General features: G+C 49.6%; 1 protein-coding gene across 5 annotated transcripts in view; it reads left to right on the top strand.

Moving 5' to 3' along the window:
- Positions 1-15189, top strand: part of DHX16 (DEAH-box helicase 16) — a 31762-nt gene extending 16573 nt beyond the window's left edge. Inside the window, exons 11-21 of one of the 5 annotated variants that reach the window (XR_007243919.1) lie at positions 370-468; positions 560-712; positions 3062-3202; positions 5016-5178; positions 5930-6048; positions 7248-7315; positions 9818-9980; positions 11353-11514; positions 13524-13697; positions 14833-15033; positions 15127-15189. Coding sequence is in view for 2 of the 5 variants with exons in the window: in XM_048489644.1 (XP_048345601.1) it covers positions 370-468; positions 560-712; positions 3062-3202; positions 5016-5178; positions 5930-6048; positions 7248-7315; positions 9818-9980; positions 11353-11514; positions 13524-13697; positions 13921-14030; positions 14195-14228 (1386 nt within the window). In the remaining 3 variants the exon portion in view is untranslated. Of the gene's footprint in view, positions 1-369; positions 469-559; positions 713-3061; positions 3203-5015; positions 5179-5929; positions 6049-7247; positions 7316-9817; positions 9981-11352; positions 11515-13523; positions 13698-13920; positions 14031-14194; positions 14808-14832 lie in introns of those variants that run through there. The other 4 variants (XR_007243921.1, XR_007243920.1, XM_048489644.1 and 1 more) reach the window with 4 other exon arrangements.
- The last annotated feature ends 22 nt before the right edge of the window (positions 15190-15211 follow it).

Here is a 15211-nt window from a genome sequence, read left to right as displayed (position 1 = left end):
TGGATGGATGGATGGATGGATGGATGGATGGATGGATGGATGGATGGATGGATGGATGGATGGATGGATGGATGGATGGATGGATGGATGGATGGATGGATGGATGGATGGATGGATGGATGGATGGATGGAGCGAACAAACGAGCAAACGAGCAAACGAACGAAATACCAAAAAGGCTTGGCTGGACAGAATAACATAAGGAAAGGGAGATCTAGTCCATGGCAGAGGGAAAAGGTAGCTAGCCTGTGGAGGAGACACCAAAAGTGTAGGGAAGTTGAATATGTGTCCTCGATGAGTGGCATGGTGGCCTTGGTCTTCTGAAAGCTGTTGCAGGCACACTGACTCATCTCCCTGGTCTTTGCCTTTAGGCCCCAGAGGCTGACTACTTGGAGGCCTGTGTGGTGTCAGTGCTACAGATCCATGTTACGCAGCCCAGAGGGGACATCCTGGTTTTCCTTACTGGCCAGGTGAGTCCTCTTTAGTACCCCTTTCACTGCCCTCTTCTGGCTTTTTGTGTCAAGCCCGCTGTGTGCCTAACTCCCCACTGTCTCTTGGCAGGAAGAAATCGAAGCCTGCTGTGAGATGTTGCAGGATCGCTGTCGTCGCCTGGGTTCCAAAATTGCAGAGCTCCTGGTCCTCCCCATCTATGCCAACCTACCTTCTGATATGCAGGCCAAAATTTTTGAACCGACCCCACCAGGGGCCAGGAAGGTAGGATCTAAGAAGCTAGAACGGAACAAATGGTTGACTGTTAGGAGCAGGCTTTCCACTGTCTGGAGCAGTGTTTCCCAACCTTTTCCCAACCTCACTCTTCATATCTCACGGTACCCCTGCCGCCACCCTCCACCTGCCCCTCCCATTGCCCCTGCTTGCCACACCCCCCACCTTCCCCTCCCAGGGTGAAGGGAAGCACTGTGGGTGGTGGTGGCTGCTGACCTTGTGGCAGGCCCTGCCCCATGGGCCAGCTCCATGTCCTTGCTGGCGCCGGTGGGAGACACCACAAAAATGAGGGGGGCGGGGCGGTAGTGTTGCCACGGTACCCCTGGGACATGCTCACGGCACCCCAGGGTACCACGGAACCCTGGTTGAGAATGGCTGGTCTGGAGGGATCAACACTGTGAGCATGGGGAAGAGACTTGGTAGAAGTAGAGGTGATTTTTGGAAAAGGCATGACGTTTGCACAGTGTTTGTTTATTTTTTATTGATTTTATTTAAAATGCTGCTATGCCAACTTTCCACCCAAATAGGGTCCCCAAGGCGGCAAAAATATTTCTGGCATGTCTATGTGTATATCTCTTCATACGAAGGAGCCAACGAACATTCACGTTACAAATGAAATCAGGGACCGGTACTTAGATAAATATGAGGGCTAAATCATGCGTTCAGCTTTGCCTGTGCTGAATGTAATGTAAGAATGATTCAGAACACGTATAAGGAAAAATCAAGCATAAACCTGACACCGATTGCATGTGCATTTTCTGTAACTTGTAAACAGGACTTCCTAGAGCAGTGGTGGCGAACCTATGGCACGGGTGCCAGAGGTGGCACTCAAAGCTCTCTCTGTGGGCACGTGCAAACAGAGTCAGCCCCCCCCCCCCCCCACATCTAGGCTGTCCTGGGCTGCTGGGCTCGATTATTAGCATTAAACCTAAGACCTAGTTTTGGGGAAGCAGTGTAGGTGACCCTGATAAGCGCTGTTAAACCCCACTGATTTTCATGCGAAGAACTAAAGCACAACCCTTTACCTGGGAGCAAGCTCGGTTGCTGGCAATGGGGCTTGCTTCTGAGTAAACCCTCCTAGGGTCGTGATTCACCCATTGGAAGAGTTGCATGGTTCCTTCAAAGCAGAGCCACTGACTACCACGAAGCTTAGGTAAAGGTAAAGTTTCCCCTTCAGTTAGAGTGGTCCAACCCAGTGGGGGGTACCACTGCAAGCAGTAATTTCATAGGAAAGCCCTTTTTTTTGTGGGGTAGTTTGCCATTGCTTTCCCTGGCTACTCTTTGCCCCCTAGCTGTGTGCTAGGTACTCATTTACAGACTAAGGAATGGATGGATGGCTGAGTTGACCATGAGCCAGCTGCCAGGATATCTGACCCACAGGGGGCTTGAACTCCTGACCGTGTGAGTGGCATCACAAGCACTTAACCACTATGCCACGTGGCGCCACTACCACGAAGCTTACTCCTGAGTAACACACGCCTCAGAGCCAACTGTTTTTTTCTAAACTAAAACCTCAGTATTCAGGTTAAATTGCCATGTTGGCACTTTGTGATAAACAAATGGGGTTTGGGTTGCAATTTGGGCACTCGATCTCGAAAAGGTTCGCCATCACTGTCCTAGAGCCAGTGGGGTGTAATGGCTAAGAGCAGGTGGACAACTGGGTTTGATTCCCCCACTCCTCCACCTGAGTGGCGGAAGCTTATCTGGTGAACCAGCTTTCTTTCACTGCTCTTACCCATGCAACCTGCTGGATGACCTTAGGCTAGTCTCAGAACTCTCTCAGCCCCACCTACCTCACAAGGTATCTGTTGTGGGGAGGGGAAGGGAAAGGAGATTGTAGGCCATCTTGAGTCTCCTTACAGGAGAGAAAGGCAGGGGTATAAGGGTTAAGAGCTCGTGTATCTAATCTGGAGGAACCGGGTTTGATTCCCTGCTCTGCCGCCTGAGCTGTGGAGGCTTATCTGAGGAATTCAGATTAGCCTGTGCGCTCCCACACACGCCAGCTGGGTGACCTTGGGCTAGTCACAGCTTCTCGGAGCTCTCTCAGCCCCACCTACCTCAGAGGGTGTTTGTTGTGAGGGTGGGAAGGGCAAGGAGATTGTAAGCCCCTTCGAGACTCCTACAGGAGGGATATAAATCCAAACTCTTTTCACCAAGGGTTCAGGTATCATTCGTTTTGAATGCTGAGGTTTCTGCTATGAGAGCCATGGATTCGTGAAAACTTGCTTTGGATTTTTAGGGTGCTGATTCTAAGGGTGTAGCTTAAGCTGCTTTGGACACAACCAGGCTCAGTGTCAGATAAAACTTTCCTAACGTGATACATCTTATTGCCTTCTCCAGGTTGTCGTGGCCACAAACATTGCAGAGACCTCTCTGACCATTGACGGCATCATTTACGTGATCGACCCCGGCTTTTGCAAGCAGAAGAGCTACAATGCTCGCACAGGCATGGAGTCGCTGATTGTCACCCCCTGCTCTCGGGTACCCGCCTTCTGTACCTCTCTTGCATCTCCTCTGGACTGATTTGTGTGCAGGGACTTCAGATAGTAAACCTTTGTCCTGTTTGCTGTTCTCACTGCTTCCTCTCTCATTCCCACTGGCTTTATGCTTGGGGAGAGGGAGTGTGCTAAATGTGAAGTAACAAGGGATGAAGGGGCTTGTGTGTTTGCCGAGGTAATTGCTGGGCACGATAAATTAAATGCACATGACAGTGGTTTTTATAAAGCCAAACGAGCTTAACCAGACTATGTAATGTGGAATCTCACTTGGAGACGTCTTGAATTACAGCAATGTCTCCTGCAGAATGCCTGATTCCCAGTTAGTTGATTCCCAGCAGTTGACTAGGAATTAGGCAGAGATTACAGGATAATTGGGCAAGGAAATATAATGGGGTAGATGACATCAAAGTAATGAATGCATTTCTTTGGTGGGTCCTAAATCTGTTCGAACTGCTTCAGGAGCAGCAGTGGCGTAGGAGGTTAAGAGCTCGTGTATCTAATCTGGAGGAACCGGGTTTGATTCCCAGCTGTGCCACCTGAGCTGTGGAGGCGTCTCTGGGGAATTCAGATTAGCCTGTACACTCCCACACACGCCAGCTGGGTGACCTTGGGCAAGTCACAGCTTCTCGGAGCTCTCTCAGCCCCACCTACCTCACAGGGTGTTTGTTGTGAGGGGGGAAGGGCAAGGAGATTGTAAGCCTCTTTGAGTCTCCTGCAGGAGAGAAAGAGGGGATATAAATCCAAACTCCTCTTCTTCTTCTCTTCTTAAAGCAAATCAAGGCATTTTGTGATGCAACTCTACACACAGAATTCCTCTGGGAAGAATTTGCATTCCAAAGATTTAAATTTGGGGGGCATAGTTCAAAGGCAAGTTTCTGATCCTTGTGGATCTGAAGATCCTCATGAAAATTTCAAGCTGTTTCTAAATGCCTCGGATGGCATTTTCTGTGCCATCTCCACCCGTCTCCTGGTTCATAATTTTTCAACCTTCGCTGAACTCTGCACACATTTTTCAAACTTGCTTTTTTTTACAGTTAAACAAGGAATGTTGGATTCATCCAAGTGAAAGTTGAGCTATTCTAAACATTCTAGGCCAATTGGCCATGGTGGCAGGGGCTGATGGGAATTGTAGTCCATAACATCTGCAGTGCCAAAGGTTCGCCACCACTGAGCTAGGTCATCTTAATTAGTTACCAAAAACAGGCAGGTGGTGTCCCCAGTAAAGGCAAAGTCAGTGCAACACAGAACTACCCTGTTTCCCCTAATATAAGTCATCCCCGAAAAATAAGACGTAGTAGAGGTTTTGCTGAGGTGCGAAATATAAGGCATCCCCCGAAAGTAAGATGTAGCAAAGTTTTTGTTTGGAAGCATGCCTGACGAACAGAACACAGGAAAAATAAGACATCCCCTGAAAATAAGACATAGCGCATCATTGGGGGCAAAAATTAATATAAGACACTGTCTTATATTCGGGGAAACACGATATGTAATAGAAAATTCCTCCAATGTTTTTTGCTGTGACTTTTTAAAAAACTCTCATGCAGGCCTGTTTATTTCACTGAATAATTGCTAGTTCTTGTAACAACAACCCCTCCCCCCCCCCCCCCCTTGTTTTTATCCTTGAACATTGTCAGGACAGATTCTGCCATGTTCACCTGATGTTTCCTCCTCTTGATTTACATTGTGTGATCCACCTTGAGACTCTGAGAAAGGCAGGCTACAAGTAACACAAGCAAACAGGTAAAGATTCCACCACGAGGCCCTCTCCCTCACTTCGATGCTGTTATCCCCGGCAGGCTTCTGCCAACCAGAGAGCAGGCCGAGCTGGCCGCGTGGCTGCCGGGAAGTGCTTCCGCCTCTACACGGCCTGGGCCTACAAGAACGAGATGGAAGAGACCACCGTGCCAGAGATTCAGAGGACCAACCTGGGCAACGTCGTGCTGCTGCTCAAGAGCCTGGGTAGGCAGTCTAAGGTGGCGATGTTGCATGCTCCATCCCGCTAGGTGGTGTGAAGGTTTTCCCACTGGGTAGCTCAGCAGTGGGGCATCTGCTTTCCATGGAGAAGGTCCCATGTTCATAAGAACAAGCCAGCTGGATCAGACCAGAGTCCATCTAGTCCAGCTCTCTGCTACTCGCAGTGGCCCCCCAGGTGCCTTTGGGAGCTCACATGCAGGATGTGAAAGCAATGGCCTGCTGCGGCTGTTGCTCCCGAGCACCTGGTCTGCTAAGGCATTTGCAATCTCAGATCAAGGAGGATCAAGATTGGTAGCCAGAGATCGACTTCTCCTCCATAAATCTTTCCAAGCCTCTTTTAAAGCTATCCAGGTGAGTGGCCATCACCACCTCCTGTGGCAGCATATTCCAAACACCAATCACACGTTGCGTGAAGAAGTGTTTCCTTTTATTAGTCCTAATTCTTCCCCCCAGCATTTTCAATGTATGCCCCCTGGTTTTCAATGTATACCCCGTGGTTCAACCCTGACATCCCCATTTAAAAGGATCAGGGAGCAGGAGAGATAGCCCTCTGCCTGAAACACTGGAGAAGCGCCGCTTGTCGGAGCAACCAGTATGACCTTGTTCTGATCAAGTGTAAGGATCTGATTCAGTGTAAGGCAGCTTCATGTGTTCTCTGTGGCAATGCAAATGCTTGGGAGGGGAGGGACTTGCATGCAATTTCCTTAGCCCAGCCTTCCTCCATCTTCCCCTTCAGGAATCAATGACCTCATCCATTTTGACTTCATGGATCCGCCTCCCCATGAAACGCTGGTTCTAGCCCTGGAGCAGCTCTATGCACTGGGGGCCCTCAACCACCTTGGCGAGCTCACCAAGGTAAGCTTACTTGGGTTCAGACCCATCTTCTTGGTCAGGGCTCCAGACTGGTTTTGCAAGCTGACTGTCCTCTTCTCCAGTGGGGAAAGTTGGAGAAGTGGGAACGGAGGTTTGGGGCCTCCGGTCAGCATCTCCCCATTACTACCCAGATGAGGCCATGCTGGCAGGGGCTGATGGGAATTGTAGTCCATAACATCTGGAGTGCCAAAGGTTCGCCACCACGGGACTACGATGTCCCTCTTCCTGACTGCCCCATCCAGGATAGTGGTCCATCACCTTGTGACAAGACCTCAGCAGAGACCTCAACCTCTCTTCCACCACAGTGGGTTCAATACACATCTCTCTACTAATCCTGGACGAGCTTTGAAAACGTGGCATACTGGGACAGGTAGCGAAACAGGTTCTAGACTGGGGTATTTTAAGATTCCACCTTATTCTTGGTGCTTAGTCCTTAGCCAGCTCTCACCGGTGGTCATCATTGCCAATTCTAGAGGGAGGGCAAAGGCTCGACAGCGGGAATAGAGGTGCTGAATCCTTTAGCCGTTTATGTGGCAGTTATTTAGTTGACTTCCCACTACATCCTAAGGGCACAAAACGGGCCAAAGTGTGTGTCAGCATTAGCACACTTTAATTAGAACAATTAGAAAGAAAGGGTGTACGTCGGGGAGAAGACTCGAGAAAAATCCTGAGGAGAATCTTCTTCAGCTTGAGAGGTCATAGGCAGGGGGGTGGGCAGAAGAAACATCAAGAGGCAACGCCCCCCCCCCCCCCGACCCACTGTTAAATAAAAGCCTGTCATATTGTGGAGTTAGGTGCCCCTTTCTCCCTCCCAAAAAATCACCAGTGTTTGCATTTCCACCTTACACCCGTTCTTCAACGAGCTGGTGTGGAGGGTGGGGGGCATCTGTTGTGTTATCTCCACAGTCTTTAGTGGCTTAGGCTGGAAGGTAACCGGCCAAAAGTCAGCCAAGGAGACTCATGCCTGAGGGGGGGATTTGAGAATTCAGTTCGCCTCAAGCTCAAGCCTGGCGCCTCACTATCATATCCCAACTGGCTTCTGATGTTTTGGGGTGCTCTTTTTTTAATTGGTCCTAAATCGCTGTGAGACTTTTGTCTGTGTATCAATTCTACCTTTTGAATTGAGATCTGAGGGGCTGTTAAATGAGACCAAGCTTGACCATCCTTTGTTGCGCATGCAGTTGGGCCGGAAGATGGCGGAGCTTCCTGTGGATCCGATGCTGTCCAAGATGATTCTGGCTTCAGAACAGTGAGTCTTTCTCAGCCCCCTTCAGCCTCTTTGCCATCAATGCTACTTGGCTAGTCCGGCTTCCTCTCCTTCGTGTGTCTTGTGACCGTGCGTCTCTCAGTGCCGGGCCTCCTGTTTGGCTCCCTTTCATAACCTTCCCAGGAAATTCCAATTTCCTCAACACCAGTAAGCAATTAAGAGTAACGACACAGCTAGATAGAGCCCACTGTCTTTTGATATTGCATCTTGGGCCGGCTGCCCTTTGCCTTAATTTACTTCGTTCATACACAGCCTTTCTCCATTTTATCCTCACAACAACCCTGCGGGGTTTGGCCTGAGGCCGCCTGGCAAGCTTCCTTGATAGAGCTGGGGTTCTTATCTGGGTCTTCCAGGCATATTGTTATTTATGGTGCCTAAATTGGAAATTGGGTTTGACTTGGTCAATGGATGTCCTGTTGTATTGCTGTGTTTGTGCGTTGATCGACGTGAGCTGCCTTTGAGCCCAACTCGATGGGAAGAGGCAGCCTAAAAAATAAATAAATAATCCTAGTCTGATACTCCAACCATTATACAGCAGTATTGCTTGGCACCGAATAAGGAGTGTTCCTACATTTGTCTCCATTTCTGCAAGGCCCTTCTGACACATGGAAAGAGCATTCCCGAGGGTCATGGCACCCATGGACTGGACTAGCTGCTTGGGTTGGGCTAGAGTGAGAAAGGCCAAGGGGGTGAAATTGCTCCTTCTTCCTGTACTGCAGTTACAGCTTCACTGAGGAAAAGAAGAAGAAGAAGAAGAAGAAGAAGAAGAAGAAGAAGAAGAAGAAGAAGAAGAAGAAGAAGAGTTTGGATTTATATCCCCCCCCCTTTCTCTCCTGCAGGAGACTCAAAGGGGCTCACAATCTCCTTGCCCTTCCCACCCTCACAACAAACACCCTCTGAGGTGGGTGGGGCTGAGAGAGCTCCAGAAAGCTGTGACTAGCCCAAAGTCACCCAGCTGGCGTTTGTGGGAGTGTACAGGCTAATTTGAATTCCACAGATAAACCTCCACAGCTCAGGCGGCAGAGCTGGGAATCAAACCCGGTTCCTCCAGATTAGATACACAAGCTCTTAACCTCCTATGCCACAAAGGGTCAGTTTCATCCTTTTGCTCCTTATTTCTCCAGTCACCCAGGCCACACGGCTGCATGGACCCCTTGACCCCATAAACAATCTTTCCAGGGTTCGAGAGGAGGTGCAGGAAAGGAGAGGAACACAGGAAAACTTACATGCATGGGATGGTTGGATACATGCCAAAATTTGCAGGCTGGAAGATTAATTTTATTTTTACAGAAAACAGTCCCTCTGAATTGTGAAAATCCTCCCTATCATTGTATTGTCGAAGGCTTTCACGGCCGGAATCACTTGGGTGCTGTGTGGTTTCCTCTGATCCTCTGAAGATGCCAGCCACAGATGCAGGCGAAACATCAGGAGAGAATGCTGCTAGAACACGGCCATACAGCCCGGAAACCACACAGCACCCAACTCCCTATCATTTTTCAGCTTGTCTTGGATTGGCTGCCTTTCTGTTGCTTTTTTGTGTGTGCAATCACCCCACCCACTGAATTAGCCTTCTGGCTAGATCCAAAATGGCTTGGCATTATGGGTGGGGGAGGGAGGGACAGACCAGGAGAAGATCTGTCAACGAGTGTCATTGAAAAGCTAATTCGTTTTCTCAAGATGACTCAACCCGTTTTGAACATATAGCTCAATCTAGGGCAGTGATGGCGAACCTTTTCGAGACCGAGTGCCCAAACTGCAACCCAAAACCCACTTACTTATCGCAAAGTGCCAACACGGCAATTTAACCTGAATACTGAGGTTTTAGTTTAGAAAAAACGGTTGGTTAGGAGCTTGGTGGTAGTTGTTGGCTTTGCTTTGAAGCAACCACGCAACTCTTCTAACAGGTGAATCATGGCCCTAGGAGGGTTTGCTCAGAAGCAAGCCCCATTGCCAGCAACCGAGGTTACTCCCAGGTAAAGGATTGCACTTTGGTTCTTTGCATGAAAATCAGTGGGCTTTAACAGCGATTTACAGGGTTACCTACACTGCTTCCTTAAAACTAGGTCTTAGGTTTAATGCTAATATTCGAGCCCAGCAGCCCAGGCCAGCCTAGATGTGGGGGGGGGGGGGATTCCTCCCCCATATGACGAACTCTGTTTGCATGTGCCCACAGAGAGGGCTCCGAGTGCCACCTCTGGCACCCGTACCAGAGGTTTGCCATCACCGATCTAGGGCATTTTACTGTTTACACTGCCTTTGAAAGCGCTGGAAGCTTTCTTTGCCTGATTTCTGTCGTAGCCTTGGTGAAAAGCAATATGCTTGGGGAGGCGGGGGGGAAAGGTTGCATCAGTTTAGGGCACACGTTTCTTTTGTGTCCCTGGATTATATATATATTCTTTTCAAGTTTCTTTTGTTCCCCAATCAGCTGCTATTCTGCCAGACCCTAACACTTCTCCCTTTTGTCCACTGGGTGTGATTGTTCAGGTACAAATGCTCCGAGCAGATCCTGACCATTGCTGCCATGCTGTCAGTCAACAATGCCATCTTCTACCGGCCCAAAGACAAAGTGGTCCATGCTGACAACGCCCGCATGAATTTCTTCCTGCCTGGTGGGGATCACCTGGTGCTTCTCAATGTGTACAATCAGGTCAGGAGGAGCTGATAAGCTTTGGAGAAGAACATAAGAACATAAGAGCAAGCCAGCTGGATCAGACCAGAGTCCATCTAGTCCAGCTCTCTGCTACTCGCAGTGGCCCACCAGGTGCCTTTGGGAGCTCATGTGCAGGATGTGAAAGCAATGGCCTTCTGCGGCTGTTGCTCCCGAGCACCTGGTCTGCTAAGGCATTTGCAATCTCAGATCAAAGAGGATCAAGATTGGTAGCCATAAATCGACTTCTCCTCCATTTCAAATCCTGCTCCAGAGCCCCCCCTTTAAAGCTATCCCAGGTTAAGCGGACCATCACCACCTCCCTGTGGCAGCATATTCCAAAGCACCAATCACACGTTAGCATTATGAAGAAGTGTTTCACTTTTATTAGTCCTAATTCCCCCCCCCCCCCAGCATTTTCAATGAATGCCCCCCTGGTTCTAGTATTGTGAGAAAGAGAGAAAAATTTCTCTCTGTCAAGCATTTCCTACCACATGCATAATAATTTATAGACTTCAATCATATCCCCCCTCAGCCGTCTCCTCTCCAAACGAAAGAGTCCCAAACGCTTGCGAAGCTCCTCCCACCCTCTCCTCATAGGGAAGGTGCTCCAGTCCCTCAATCATCCTTGTTGCCCTTGATTGTAAGAAGAGTGGACTGGCGCGTGCGTGCGTGCGTGCGTGCGTGCGTGCGTGCGTGCTCAGAGTTCTTCAGGCATCTGTGGCTGTTTAAGTCCCGGGCTGGTCTAGTTCTTCAAAGCTTCAAAGAACTGGAGGATGCACCAGCTTTGTCTTCTACCCCAAGGGGACAGGCTGGGCTGAGATTACCCAGTGAACTTCATGGGTACAGGAGGGATCTAAATCCAGTCTGGCATGCCGATTATTTCAATTCGTTTATTGGTTTTGTATCCCCCCTTCCTTCATGGGCACAGGGCGGCTTCCAACATTTCAGTTAAAAAATACCAGTTTAAAAACAAAATTGACATCCGACATCAGCTTTTCTAAAAACAGATGCCAATATACAACGAAAATCAGGACACCGGGGAAGAGAGGAAAGAGGGAATGGAACGAGATCAGGGACAGGAATAAGCTTTTTGTTAAGTTTAATGATAGATAAAAAAATTAAGTACTAAAGTTGCTTGTAGGTGCTTACTGGAGTGGGTGGGGACTCAGGGATTTTCAGGAGGCATCAGGCAACGGCTGTTCCCTGAATTACTGACACCGAATGGTTGCAGAAGTGGCCGTGGCAGGTAGGGATGGGCAGGTGGTGCGTGATCTTGCTCAAGCCTACAGTTAAGCCAGCAGCAGGGCAGGGCACCCCAGGAAATGGCTGTCCCCTGGACTGAACTTGTCTTACCTCTGACTTTCTGCAGTGGGTGGAGAGTGGTCACTCCATGCAGTGGTGCTATGAGAACTTCATCCAGTTCCGTTCCATGAGGCGAGCCAGGGACGTGCGAGAGCAGCTGGAGGGGCTGATGGAGTGCATCGAGGTGGACATCACCTCCAGCGAGGGAGACTACATCCCTGTCCGCAAGGTACAGCGTGGCCGCACTCTTTCACTCTGTCAGTATGGTAATACCATGTGGTGGAAAGATACAGCCATGTTTCTACGTTCTGCACACCCCACTTTGAGAATCTGCTACCCTGAAAACGTGGCTTTTCATATAAAACGTCAGGGAGGAGAAGCAGCAGTGGCGTCGGAGGTTAAGAGCTCGTGTATCTAATCTGGAGAAACCGGGTTTGATTCCCAGCTCTGCCGCCTGAGCTGTGGAGGCTTATCTGGGGAATTCAGATTAGCCTGTACACTCCCCACACATGCCAGCTGGGTGACCTTTGGGCTAGCTCTGGGCTACAGCTTCTCACCGGAGACTCTCCTCTCAGCCCCACCTACCTCACAGGGTGTTTGTTGTGAGGGGGGAAGGGCAAGGAGATTGTAAGCCCCTTTGAGTCTCCTTCAGGAGAGAAGGGGGGGATATAAATCCAAACTCTTCTTCTTCTTCTTTTTCTTCCATGGTTCCCTTTTTAACCTTTACAAGTTGAATGCCAGACGTCTGATTTCTGTACCCTGCTGTTATCCTGTCCTGGCTCTGAAGCACATTTCCAAAGGCAAAGCAAGGGGAGAGTGCAAAAGGTAGTCCCGTCTGTTCCTACCTGAGCTCAGTGGGACACACCGCAAGGAGGCAGAGCCAGCACAAGGCTCCCGAGGAATAAAAGGATGAAGTCCCATTTCTCTGGCCTGTAATACCCCGCCAGTTGAGTGGGAGAGTGTGTGTGACAACCCAAGGAAGGGTTAATCAGGGGAGAAAAGCAAAGTCAGGTTGCCAAACAATTAACTGGGGCAGCCCAGAAACTTATTTATTTTATTTTATTATTTTATTTATTTATTATTTATTTATTATTTAAATTTTTATACCGCCCCATCCCCAGGGGCTCTGGGCGGTGTACAACATAACTAATATAACAAAGTCGGGAGCAACAATGAATAAGATAACAATAACCCATAAGGCTCCATCATTAAAACATACTAAAAACATATTAAATTGTGTTAAAACAGCGGTAGTCATACTAAAAGTCATACTAAAGGCATACTAAAAGGCGCCCGGTAAGTCCTTACCCTTAAAACTCTCCCTAGGGAGACAGCGGACTCTCCTCCATGGGAGGGATAAATCTAGGATGTGTTTAAGCGAGCAGTTTTGGCGCCATACTCTCAGCCGGGCTACAGTTACTCCAAAGGCCCGGCGGAACAACTCCCGAGTGCTTACAGGCCCTCTGCGGAACTCATCAAGATCTCCGGGAGGTGGCCCGGATAGCTGGAGAGAAAGTGTTCCACCAGGCCGGGGCCAGGGCCGTAAAAGCCCTGGCCCGCGTGGAGGCCAGCCGCATCATGGAGGGGCCGGGGACCACCAATGGGTTCGCCTCCCAGCTGAAGCGTGAAGAGGACGCAGTAGAGGGAGGCATAAGTGGGGGGGTAATGCGTTCCCGGAGATACGAGGGTCCCAGGCCGCGTAAGGCCTTAAAGGTCAAAACCCACACCTTGAAAATGATTCAGAATTCCACCGGAAGCCAACTTAAACAAAACACCCTCGAGCAATGAGAAGGGAGAAGATCTGGCTTGTCTTTCAAGACCACCACGTGCCTCTTGCACGTGATCACTCCTGTGAACATGTTCAGGACATGAATGTCTCATTTTCCTCCCAGATTTTCTGTCTTATCAAGGAGAGGACTCCACCCCCAAACATTGGCTTGATTGTCCGTGACTGAGAGTCAGTTTATAGTCTGCTAGTATGTTTCTGGTGTCTTACTAGTCCTGTGAAATTAGCACTGCTTTCTTACCGTAGTCCAGTACAGTAAGTCAAGAACAGTTAAGAGAAAATTGTGGATTTGAATGACCACGAGAAATCTAGCCACAGCATTTTGAACACTTTGGCCAATTGTGGTGCCACACAGAGACTGATGCTTTGAAAGGAGGCAGCCTGCATTCCCCGCACTGTGGTTTCAGATCTGTCTTCGTTCTCAGTGCTACGCCTCTTCTCTCCACCCTCAGGCCATCACCGCTGGCTTCTTTTATCACACGTCCCGCCTCACCCGTAGTGGTTACAAGACGGTCAAGCACCAGCAGACAGTGTTTACCCATCCAAACAGCTCCCTGTTTGAAGAGCAGCCACGCTGGCTAATCTATCACGAGTTGGTCTTCACCACTAAGGAGTTCATGAGGCAGGTAAGACTCACGGCCATCGCACAGGGGATTCCTGACTGATAAGGGCAACGCAGCCTTTTGTCTTGCAGGGAGATGGTTGGCAGGTATAGCAGATGTTTCATGATAAAGCTGCCACGGGAGAGAGAGTAGTTTTAGGTAGGCTGAGCAGCGATGCTCAAATAGTTTAATAGGGCGGAGCTTAGTTCAGGTGGTTCTAATATGCTGCCTTCCTTTTTGTTTACAGTTGGAGCCCCAATGCTTTCCATGCAGAAGGTCCCAGATTCCACTCCTAGCACATTCAGATCTTAAGTTATCGGGGCCTGCAAGAGCTATAGCTGGACTGGCCGTCAGCCTAGACCAGGGGTCTGCAACCTGCGGCTTTCCAGATGTTCGTGGACTACAAATCCCATCAGCCCCTGCCAGCATGGCCAACTGACAGAGCTTCAGGGATGGGGGCGGTATAAAAGTTTAAGTAATAAATAAATAAATAAATGAACATCTAGAGAGCCGCAGGTTGCAGACCCCTGGCCTAGACAGTACTTTGTGAGATAGACCACTGGTCTGAGGTGCCTTCACATGTACGGATACCACCATCATTTCACTGTCTCTGCACAGCAGGGTCAGACAGTGAAAGGGCGCACACAGCTTGAAAAAGAGCCTAATTCCACTTTCAAACCCAAGCACGCCTACACACACCCTTCCTTAGCCAGCACCACCACTGTCATTGTATGGCCCATAGTTGCTGCAGCCTTCCCGCCCCCAGCTCCAGATATCCAGTCTTGTGAGCAGACTGTGACAGTGGATCCCCCTTCTGTGTTGAGCCTTGGAAGAGGGAGGAGGCTGTGGTTCCATGGCATAGCGTCTGTTCGGCATGTCTGAGTACATAATACTGACCTTGAGGGATTGGTGGTCTGGTTCATGCTTCCATGTACTGCCTGGCTGTGCACTCCTGTGGTTCCATCCTTGTAACCTTCTCTAAAAGCACTTGTTTTCTCCCTCTTCTGTGCATACTACATGTGAGGTCCCCTTTTTCGGGGGGGGGGGGGGGGGGCAGGGCAGCACTTTCAAGTGAAGGAACAGGAGAAAGGAACTGATTATGACAAACAGGGTTTTGCCAGAGAGCAGGCTAACACCCCCCCATCTCGTTTCCCTGAAGGTCATAGAGATTGACAGCACGTGGCTGCTGGAAGTGGCCCCCCACTACTACAAGGCCAAGGAACTGGAGGATGCCTCCACCAAGAAGCTGCCCAAGAAAGTGGGGAAGACGCGGGAGGAGCTGGGCTGAAGCCGGAACAGACAGACAGCCTTGCGTCTCATTAACCCTGTGCTGCAGTGATGCCTTCACCCAGGGACTAGGGCCGTGGTGGCCAATTGGCCATGCTGGCAGGGGCTGATGGGAAATGTAGCCCATAACATCTGGAGTGCCAAAGGTTCGCCACCACTGGACTAGGGTTTTTTTGCACAGCTGTACAGTATTTTGTGATACAGAATAAACATGGTGGTTTTTTTTTAAGTTTTGGATTCTTGTTTGTTTT

The sequence above is a fragment of the Sphaerodactylus townsendi genome, linkage group LG03, assembly GCF_021028975.2.
Source record: "Sphaerodactylus townsendi isolate TG3544 linkage group LG03, MPM_Stown_v2.3, whole genome shotgun sequence".
NCBI classification, from domain to species: domain Eukaryota; kingdom Metazoa; phylum Chordata; class Lepidosauria; order Squamata; family Sphaerodactylidae; genus Sphaerodactylus; species Sphaerodactylus townsendi.
Note: the sequence above shows the minus strand (reverse complement) of the source record. Positions and strands in the feature narration are given on the sequence as shown.